The following is a 9928-nucleotide window of genomic DNA, read 5'->3' as shown; positions in this document are numbered from 1 at the left end:
GGGTCCCTCAGGGACGGACCACTTCCAGATGGCTTTATCCTCCCAATCAAGGCACGATGGACAATTCCACCTGCAATGTCTCCAACCTGTCTCCTAATGGGACACCTGCACCTCCGTCGGACCCATTTGCTCTCTCCACACTCACCTCTCATTAGGGTTAGTTAGGGTTAGGGTTAGTTGGGGTTAGGGTTAGTTAGGGTTAGGGCCACCTTCTCCACCAGATTGTGGTCGACCACGCTGTGGTAACGTTTGGCTCTCGTTAAATAAACTGACGTTTTTGCTGGTCTGGTTTGCTCAGATCTGCCTACCTCACTTCTGTTCACTCTGTTCCTCTTCGATCAATCCCGGCCCACCTGGTGCACCAGGTCCCTTCAGCCCTGGCCTCCAGAACTACTTTTTGGATTGTTTTAGTTCTTCCAATAGAACTGGCCTATGAGTCCATGTCTGCCCTTTGGCTCCTGTTTTTTGGCATTGGTCACCTAACCCTAACCCTAACCCTAACCCTAACCCTCTAACCCTAACCCTAACCCTCTAACCCTAACCCTAACCCTCTAACCCTAACCCTAACCCTAACCCTCTAACCCTAACCCTAACCCTAACCCTATCCCTAACCCTAACCCTAACCCTGACCCTGACCCTGACCCTGACCCTGACCCTAACACTAACACTAACCCACTCCCACCTGAAGTCAGCTTGCTACTAACTGACTGGAACATGTTGCCAGATGCCCCGTGTCACCAGTTTACCCCAGTGGAAACCATCCTTCCCACTTCTGTGGTGGTTGGTGCTGCCGACTGCAATCTTTTAGAATATTTGGAGTGATAAAGCTGATTGGAATATACACGAGAGTGTAAATAAGAACCTGCCCCCAACACAGCGAACACTCCTAACGTGTGTTTGGACTCCAAGGTTCTGGGTTTGGTTTGGGTGCTTGTTTCTTGGAGTTTTGTGGGGCAAACGGAACAATATTAGGAAGTGCTGATAACAACAGATATCAATCATAAGCTGGAACAACTGTGTCAAGGCTCTGAGATGGGACACATGACTCAGCCGGGACATGTCCAACCTGGTCCTGAGCACTGAACGTTATCTGATACCATGTCTGTGAGAATGTGAGGCATTCTCGCTGTCTGTCAGTCGACCTTGGTGACAGGGCCACTTCACCGGGCGGGGGGCGGGGGGGGGGTGATAGCGCCGCAGCCTTGTAGCTCTGCTCTCATATATAGAGGCTGTGAAAAGTCAACAGGCAGAAATCCAGCTCTGACTCGAGCGATTCCAGTGCTTTTACCTCCTCCTGCAACCCAAAATGCTGCCTGCAACCTTTAAACTGTGCGCTGGCATCTCGTACCGTCATATGAGGAACATGACAGGTGAGTGGACGTTCACCTTAGCTTGGGCTCTCTGCTGCTCAGCACTTGTGTTGGGCTGAACGGGGCAACAGTTTGGCTCAGAAAGGCCACGGACCGCCTCAGAGGACTTGATGAGTCGTGATGGGACAGCCGAAGACAGTCTTTCTCTGAAGTCCTTCAGCCTATCGTTATTTTACGTTGATGATTTCTTCGATTGTTCAGTTTTACGTGTAAACGTTGGGTTTTATGTTGGGTTTTGGGTTGCGTATAAGCTGCCTGGTAATGTTGCACGTCCAGACCTTAGCTAGGCACGGTGCCAGTCCTAACCCTGACCCCTGACCTCTAGCCCAGCACAGCCATGAAATGAGGGCAGGACTGTGTCTACACCATGTGGAACAGCACCGTTAACAGTAAATGATATTGTTTCTGCTGATCCAACCTCTTGTTTGATGCTAAAAACATCATTCTCAGTAGAAACACGGGCTAATATTCCTGTTTGCATGACATCACCCTAATTTCTGGCTAGGGTGATCATGCTTGATGTAACTGAGAGTGAGTTTAGGGATGTTTATCTGGCGGCTCCACCTAATCCAGAATCAACCCAGATCGCTAGCGTGTGGCCCTCAACAGAGGTGCCTGGCAGGATGAATGCAGCGTTCCTGTGAGGTGACTCTGGAAGTGTTCCTCTCAGGTTTGAGGAAGAACGCCATGGTGGCCATCCACCAGGAGCTGAACAGGCTGACAGACTCGGGCCACAGCAACTGGATCAGTCATGTGCACAGAAGAAGTTCTCTCCTCGGTGAGTCCTGGGACCATCAGCTCAGGGTGACGGTGGGTGTTTGCAGCTGCTCGACCTGCTTTATTTCAATAGGTTCTATTAAGGAAGAGACGTTCTCCAAGGAAGAGCTGAGCTACGTGAGACAAGGGGAGGAAGCCCTGCAGAGGGCCATCGTCATCCTCAGTGACCAGGAAGGGTGGACTGTTGAGACTGTGGCGGTGAGCACACACACACACACACACACACACACACAAATGTCTGTTTTGAATATCCAACAACACCGGTTGGCAAATATGCACCTAACTTCATGTTAAATAGTCCTGATTGAAGGAAGAATTTCAGCTGGTCTTGTCCAATGTCCTTCAGGCCAATGGGGACAAGGTCCTGAGTAAGACGATACCTGACATTGGGAAGGTCTTCAAGTTGGAAGTGGTTCTGGAGCAACATCTTCACAGCCTTTATGAAGAACTGGTGGGAAACATGGAGCAAATGGGGGAATGGAACCCTCACGTCAAACAAGTGAAGGTCAGAGGCACGATCACGCAAAAGCCCCCTGTGGTTGACCCATCCTGGGACATCTACTGTCAAAAACTCCCCAAATTATTGTATGTTCTCGTCTTCTTAACTGCTTCATCCCGAGGAGGGTCGCCAGTTCATCGAAGGGCCTTATACTGTTTGGGCATTTGTTGGTTGGGTGCCTTGCTCAAGGGTACCACGGCCGTGCCCTGAAGGTGTTCTGGCACCGGCCCCACTGCCAGATCCTCTTCCATGTTTTCTTGGGGCTGGAACCCTTCTTGGCCCATCAGAAACTGTGATTGTTCTTGAGGGGAAGACTATTGATTGATTGATTAATGGTTTGGTTCAAATCCAAAAGATGGGGTCACCACTTTCCTTTTCCCTGAAAGAAAACTCCTCCACCCACAGATCCTTCAGAGGATTGGTCCAGAGACAATGGTCACCCATGAGATTTCTGCCGACACACCCGGGAACGTGGTGGGAGCGCGAGACTTTGTCAGCGTGCGCTGTGCTAAGCGTCGAGGCTCCACCTGCTTCCTGGCTGGGACGTCCACGCAGCACCCGAAGATGCCCGAGCAGAAGAGCATGATCAGGTAGGCGTGTTCACATCCAACCACAGTTTAACCCCTCTAAAACGGACCAGTAAGGGTTGCACCGGGTATGTTCCAGAGCGGAGAACGGGCCCACCTGTATAGTCATGAAGCCTTGTTCCGAAGACCCAAATAAGACGCAGTTTACCTGGTTGCTCAACATAGATCTAAAGGTACGAGTTGCACGGCCTCTCCTTCACACAGTTCCTTTATCTGATCATTCTGCTCGTGTGCTCCTGCTGTCCGCAGGGCTGGATCCCCAAAACAATCATAAACAAGGTGCTCTCACAGACCCAGGTGGACTTTGCTCAGCACCTCAGGCAACGAATGGCTAACAGCGTTTCCCTGGAGACGGCTCCCGTCTGCTGAACCAACACTCCAACACTGTGCTCAGCATCCTGCTCGCTATTAACTCATAGAAATCTGTCTGCATTAGAAAATCCAGATGTTTCAAGCGGTTTAAGATGACGGGGATGCTGGTCAGAGAAAGGTCTTGGTTGTCCCCTAGGTTGGTCCACATGATCAGCAAGATCAAAGGGATTCTGTCCTTCTGCTGTCAAGTTGTGCTTTTTGTGGGTGTTTTATTTATTCATACTGATTATCCATCAGGGCAACAAAGTGCTCAAATGTGGCTGATATTTATGTCTTTAACGTGATTTCAATGGGAAAGAAACGAAACTGTTGTTGATGTTAAATCCCTCCGTCATATGAAAATAAAGACCTAGTGACAAACCTGCAAAGAGTCATATTCAACTTATTACAAATGTTGTACATATATACACGCACACGCACACGCACGAGAGAGAGAGAGAGAGAGGTCGCATGTTCCTTGCTCACTCGCCTCAGAGGAATGACGTAATGGAGATGTTCGACACAGGAAACTACAATTCCCAAGATGCACCCGGAAATTACCGTGTCCAGCGGACGGGGGAAGGGAGGCTGAGATTGGAAGGAGAAGCAGTCAGAAACAGGTATTTTTATTTTATATGCACCGTACACGATGAACACACTGGCCAGTGCGTGCGGGTGTGCGCGGTTTTATACGCGTGTACGTTTATATGCGCTCCATTTGAGCGGCTCGTATCCAGTTGTATGGACTAGCCCGCTAGCTTGACAGCTGAGGGGTTTGTGTGTAGCCGAGGTCTCAAGTAGATGATCTCCAGGACTCGGTTCTGGACGGTTCTGCTCGGTTGTGCGTAGGCGCTGCTTCGTTAGCTTCAGGAGAAGCCTTAGCTGCGTGTTTGGGACGCCGGGTCGCTAGCCGACATGTCTGTCGGTGCTTGTTTCCTTCAAACACCGTCAGCAAACGGGCTCATCCCGATGTTAAAGTGGCCATTGGTGCTAAAGGTCCGACTGACAGCGGTCCGAGGAGCCCCGGGGCCGACCCACGTCGGTGTGTCCTGATGTTCCGCCATTAAGCATCAGTGATGAGAGACATCAAGGCGCAGAGATGAAAGACGGCTCCAGCACGCGCCGCAGAATGAAGGGTGTTGCGAAAGCTAGGCAACGTCCTCGCGCGCCACATTCTTCTGAAGAGGTGCCTGATGGTCCCCCGGGGAATGTTCTGCCAACCTTTGCTTCGGGCATCTTCTAGATGTCTGTGGTGTTCATGGCAGCAGTGGACACCCAGATACTTGATGTTCTGGGTCACCGTTCTGGATCCGACTCGGGTGTGGGGGTGACATCGAGGCCTTGGTCTTCCCAGAACTGGGAGTTGTGATGAGAACAGACCCAGGGCCCACATGATCCATCAAAGGGTGTGAGGGTCTCGCCTCGCTAGCAGATCCGTCTGGAGGCCAGTCGGACCCACAGACCGTCAGTGCTGTACTGCCAGGCTTCTCCCGTGCTGGTTCTGTTTGCTGCCATTTGGACTGCACGGTGCCAGGCTGCCAGCACAGACCTCCTCTGTGGCTGTCTGCCCTCATGGAGGCTGGTTCTGATGGACACCAGCTGGAGGGCACTCTGCAGAACGTGGGCAGGGTTCTTCCTCGTGTACCTGCTGCTGGGTTCTGGTGCTCCTGTGGTCCCTGCACCTACTGTGCTGGCCTGTGTTCTGCTGGAGCTGCTGCAGGACCTGCGTCGGTTCTGTGGGCTGCAGGTAGCTCGGGTTCCCCCAGTGAGGAGGGGAGATGTCAGCCTAGCCAAGAACCGCCCCAGAGACAGGGAGCTGGACTGGGGCTGGCTGGACAGGTTGGGTTCCTGCTCATGTTCCTGGGACGGTCAGGAACCAGCCTACGTCCAGTCAACCCTCCTTTTATTGGTGTTCCTTCATGGCAGTGATCATTTGTTCTCCTTCTCCAGGAGACTGCAGCTTTCCGTGAATGTGCCTTCCCGAGTCCTCTCCCGAGGGGTTGGGGCAGGAGTGCTGCAGGTGGAGCTCCTGAACCTCTCCTGAACCTCTCCTGACCCTCTCCTCAACCTCTCCTTGGTGGCAGTGGAATCACCTTCTCAAGCCGTGACCTTCTCAAGCCTAGAGGAGTGAACACACCCGCCAGGCTGACCCGTGGAGGAGAGCAGCCAGATTCCATGGGTTGTGTGTGTTGACTGGTCACCCCTCCTCCACCTCTAGACTAGCACCTGCTCCAGGATCAGACCCTGGCCCGACTTTGACCCTTAAAAAGAAGAGAAGAAGATAGACGTGTACGCTGGCTCCAGGTGTGCAGTAGAGTAAATCATGGAGGTCCTTCCAGCACCACATTGTGGTCCATGACTGCAGGAGCCTCTGGAGGCCACTACCAGGAGCCTGTGGGGGCCACTACCAGGAGCCTGTGGGGGCCACTACCAGGAGCCTGTGGGGGCCACTACCAGGAGCCTGTGGAGGCCACTACCAGGAGCCTGTGGGGGCCACTACCAGGAGCCTGTGGGGGCCACTACCAGGAGCCTGTGGGGGCCACTACCAGGAGCCTGTGGAGGCCACTACCAGGAGCCTGTGGGGGCCACTACCAGGAGCCGTCTAGCCCACCAACACACGTGCAATGGAAGAAAGCGCTGATGTCACATCTGGCACAGAGGTTTGGTTACTGCACCTTAGATGGTCTCAGTTCTCCTGCCGGACCTTCCCCAACACTGTGCGTGTGTGTGTGTGTGTGTGTGTGTGTGTGCGCGTTTGTGTGTGTGTGTGTTTCTGTGTGTGTGTGTGTCTCTGTGTGTGTGTGTGTGTGTGTCTCTGTGTGTGTGTAGGGCTCAACTGAGTTATCCTGTGAATGTAAACCATTAGAGGAAATCACCAATGGACACTCCAACCTGAAGTCTGTGAGTGCCCCCCCCCCCCACACACACCCACACACACACACCCACACACACACACACACACCCACACACACACACACACACACACACGCCTCAGATCTTCCATTGTAGGCCTTGAGTTGAAGGTGTCCTCTTTGGTTCTTCAGGTGAGGAACGGCCTAGTACCTGGTGGTGCCGGTAGGGACCCGGTGGTGCCGTCAGCCGCCCTCACACCTCTGCCGGTCCGTCCCTCTGGTGCTTCACCTCCACCACAGGTGGAGAGCAGCCGCGGATCTGCTGCGGATCTGTAAAACTCTTGTGTGACTTTCCTCCAGATCTCCACACTGAAGCAGAACGGTCTTCTGCAGACCCTGTCAGCCGGGGGGGGCCAAGCCAAGCCTGCAGGTAACTCCTGTGGAGTGTCCACAATGTGGTGCTCCTGTGGCAGCTGCTCTAGAACCTGGTGACAGTTCAGTTTTAGCTGGTGGTTTAGTAGCACCTCCAGGACCGTTCCTGAACTCATGGCCCCAGACCACCCGGTGACCTTCCTCATGTCTGTCTACTGCTCTTCGTTAACTCGTGTGACCGGCTTACTGGTCTTGACCCGTTTCCTCTGAACACCTGCTGCATGTGTGAGACACCTGCAGCTTCTGATGTCACCTGAGCAACATTTGCCTGAATCCTTTCAGAAGAAAACCCCGAGTTGGAGAAGGCCCGGCAGGAGTGGGAGGCCCTGGAGAACATCCAACCAGGTCAGCAGTTTCTCCTGACGCCAGCTAAAGGCTGGACTGATCTCAGGTTCTAACAGAGTCCCCTCTGGATCGTGTCCCTCAGCTCTCCCCGAGGACCTGAACCCAACACCAATCATATCTTTCAACGAAGCCTTGCAGTACTTCCAGACCACAGATCTCGGAGACGTGCGGGTAAGAACTGCTGCTGCCCTTCTTAAGTACGAGGACACGGGGAGGACGCAGGGAGGACGCAGGGAGGACACAGGTAGGACGCAGGGAGGACACAGGGAGGACGCAGGTAGGACATAGTGGAGGACACAGGGAAGGCACAGTGGAGGACACAGGGGGGACACAGTGGAGGACACAGTAGAGGACACGGGGGACACAGTGGAGGACACGGGGGACACTGGAGGACGCAGGGAGACACAGGTAGGACACGGGGGACACAGTAGAGGACACAGTGGAGGATGCAGGGAGACGCAGGTAGGACACAGTAGAGGACACAGTGGAGGACACAGGGAGACACAGGTAGGACACAGGTAGGAAACAGTGGAAGACACAGGGAGGACGCAGAGAGACACAGGAAGGACACAGTGGAGGACACAGGGGGGACACAGTGGAGGACGCAGGGAGACACAGGTAGGACACAGTAGAGGACACAGTAGAGGACACAGTGGAGGACACAGGGAGGATGCAGGGAGACACAGGTAGGACACAGTGGAGGACACGGGGGACACAGTGGAGGACACAGGGAGGACGCAGGGAGACACAGGTAGGACACAGTGGAGGACACAGTAGAGGACACAGTAGAGGACACAGTGGAGGACAGCCAGTCAGAGGGGTTGAGGGTCACGGTGCACCCACCTTTGTCTCACTAACAGAGGTCCAGTCCAAGGCTGTTGGACCTGGATGGACACTCATGGAGAAGCTTTTTGAGTGGAGCTAGAGCACCAGAGGAGGTGGGGCAGCAGGTTCCTGGTCAGGAACAGCAGCTCACCTCACCAGACCGCTAGAGCCGGCTCCTGTGAGGCCTGAGCTTGGCCTTGGACCCCCCCCCCCCCGAGCATCTCTGTAGAGACTGACGATCTGAGCCATCAAAGTGTCCTCCTCAGAACCCTTACAGAGTCCCGCTAACCCTCCCATAACATGTAGAGGACCTAAACATGTTTCAGGATCTATGAAGTGGCTGGAAGCAGCAGCAGCTTCTTCTTCTTCATGAGCGTCTGAGGAGCAACTGATCCTCGCAACTGAGCAACTGAGCAACTGATCCTCGTTTCCTCCCCTGCAGAAGAGCATCCAGCCGACGGTCCGCAGGACAGGCTTGGCTGCCATCACTCACTTCCTGTTTGGCCCCCCGCGGCTGCACAGGGAGCTGGTGGAGGAGCGGGACCTGGTCTTCGCCATCGCTCAGTGTGAGTGTGGCGTTCATCGTGCCGGCCCCACCAACGCTGACCCTGACCCCTGCTGCACGTGTGTGTCGTCTGTAGGTCAGATGGACAACAGCCAGACGGTGCACATGCGAGTCCTCCAAACCATCTACAAGCGGCTGCTGGGCAGCAGGCTGGATTGTCCTCGCTACGGATCCCACTGGGAGAACATCGGGTTTCAGGGTACGAGATCTTTCCAGACCTTCTGTGCTCGGTGGGGTTTGGACCCTGCGTTCTCTGGCCTGCCTCTGAACGAAGGTCCAGATGGAGGCAGGGCAGGGGTACGCTGTGGCTCCCAGACCTCATGGAGCCACCAAGCCTTCCAACGGGGAGCAGAGGGCCCGTTTAAGCCGCTGGTTCCTTTAACCACCAGCTGAGCAGGAGTTGAGGTGGAGGCGACGGCTGGCTGGAGCTCTCCGCCTCAACAAGACCTCAGACTCTCCCTGACTCTGCTACAGGTACCGATCCAGCCACTGACCTACGTGGAACCGGGTTTCTGGGTCTGATGCACACGTTATACCTGGTGATGGATCCGGAGACGCTGCCACTGGCCCGGGACATCTACAGGTTGTCCCAGCACCGTACTCAGGTATGGAGCTGGGGGGGGCTCGGCTCCGTGCTGCTGCTGCTCCTCAACCCCCCGTTTCTGTCCTCCAGAACTTCCCCTTCAGCGTGATGTCCATCAACATGACCCGCATCGCCCTGCAAGTGCTGCGAGAGGAAGCCCTGTCCAAGTGAGTCCACTAACCCTGTGGTGGTGACGAGCTGTTGTGGGTCACCCCGAGGCTGACCGTCTGTGTCTGTGTCTCAGGGAGTGCAACCGCCGGCAGCAGGTGGTCGGCGTCCTGAACGAGTTCTACGTGGCCACCTTCCTGCACCTGTTCCAGCTGTGGAAGGGCCAACAGAAGACCATCGCCGAGTCCGGGACCGTGCTGAAAGGTCAGCAGAGTGGTAGGGACGGACATGGAGGCTGCCGGGCCCAGTACAGACCACATGGTCCGTACTGGGGTTACATGGGAACAGACACCCCAGTACAGACCACATGGTCCGTACTGGGGTTACATGGGAACAGACGGTGAGTTTGTGTTTCTACCCTTTCAGAAGTGGAGCTGTTTGCCAAAAAGAACCCCAAGCAGATGCTGCGCAGGCTGGAGCTCTTCCTGAAGGCCCGGCAGGCAGGGAGCCCCCCAGGAGGCTCCCCTGACCCCCAGGCCCAGCCGGCCTCGCCCGGCCTGGGCCACCATCAGGCCCGGGGCAGCCAGGGGAAGGAGCTGCACTTCACCGGAGTGTGTGACCTCCCCCCAGACAT

General features: G+C 54.9%; 2 protein-coding genes across 9 annotated transcripts in view; both read left to right on the top strand.

Annotated features, from left to right (window-relative positions):
- Nucleotides 1-1188: 1188 nt before the first annotated feature.
- LOC115246525 (steroidogenic acute regulatory protein, mitochondrial-like) lies at nt 1189-3969 on the top strand. The gene is made up of 7 exons (XM_029830283.1): nt 1189-1370; nt 2041-2148; nt 2221-2345; nt 2494-2652; nt 3052-3236; nt 3313-3406; nt 3483-3969. Exons 1-7 carry the CDS (start codon nt 1307-1309, stop codon nt 3600-3602), a joined length of 855 nt encoding a protein of 284 aa, XP_029686143.1. The 5' UTR covers nt 1189-1306; the 3' UTR covers nt 3603-3969.
- A 139-nt stretch (nt 3970-4108) lies between these two features.
- Nucleotides 4109-9928, top strand: part of LOC101070847 (ELMO domain-containing protein 3-like) — an 8892-nt gene continuing 3072 nt past the window's right edge. For 6 of the 8 annotated variants that reach the window (XM_029829882.1, XM_029829881.1, XM_029829880.1 and 3 more), the window contains exons 1-13: nt 4109-4204; nt 5535-6244; nt 6414-6485; nt 6629-6703; nt 6797-6866; nt 7151-7213; nt 7296-7384; nt 8481-8604; nt 8680-8802; nt 9078-9208; nt 9277-9353; nt 9431-9570; nt 9721-9928. The exon at nt 9721-9928 is cut by the window's right edge. In XM_029829882.1, the coding sequence (XP_029685742.1) occupies nt 6209-6244; nt 6414-6485; nt 6629-6703; nt 6797-6866; nt 7151-7213; nt 7296-7384; nt 8481-8604; nt 8680-8802; nt 9078-9208; nt 9277-9353; nt 9431-9570; nt 9721-9928 (1208 nt within the window). In that variant the 5' untranslated portion in view covers nt 4109-4204; nt 5535-6208. The remainder of the gene's footprint in view (nt 4205-5534; nt 6245-6413; nt 6486-6628; nt 6704-6796; nt 6867-7150; nt 7214-7295; nt 7385-8480; nt 8605-8679; nt 8803-9077; nt 9209-9276; nt 9354-9430; nt 9571-9720) is intronic. The other 2 variants (XM_029829883.1, XM_029829884.1) reach the window with 2 other exon arrangements.

This window comes from Takifugu rubripes, chromosome 21, assembly GCF_901000725.2.
Source record: "Takifugu rubripes chromosome 21, fTakRub1.2, whole genome shotgun sequence".
In the NCBI taxonomy this organism is placed as follows: Eukaryota; Metazoa; Chordata; class Actinopteri; order Tetraodontiformes; family Tetraodontidae; genus Takifugu; species Takifugu rubripes.
Note: the sequence above shows the minus strand (reverse complement) of the source record. Positions and strands in the feature narration are given on the sequence as shown.

Excerpts from the sequence above, each read along its gene's own strand:
- LOC115246525 (XM_029830283.1), top strand. The coding sequence starts at position 1,307 with ATGCTGCCTGCAACCTTTAAACTGTGCGCTGGCATCTCGTACCGTCAT. Across the intron at positions 2,149-2,220 it reads CAGAAGAAGTTCTCTCCTCG|GTTCTATTAAGGAAGAGACG; the intron begins GTGAGTCCTGGG and ends TTATTTCAATAG. Across the intron at positions 2,653-3,051 it reads CTCACGTCAAACAAGTGAAG|ATCCTTCAGAGGATTGGTCC; the intron begins GTCAGAGGCACG and ends CTCCACCCACAG.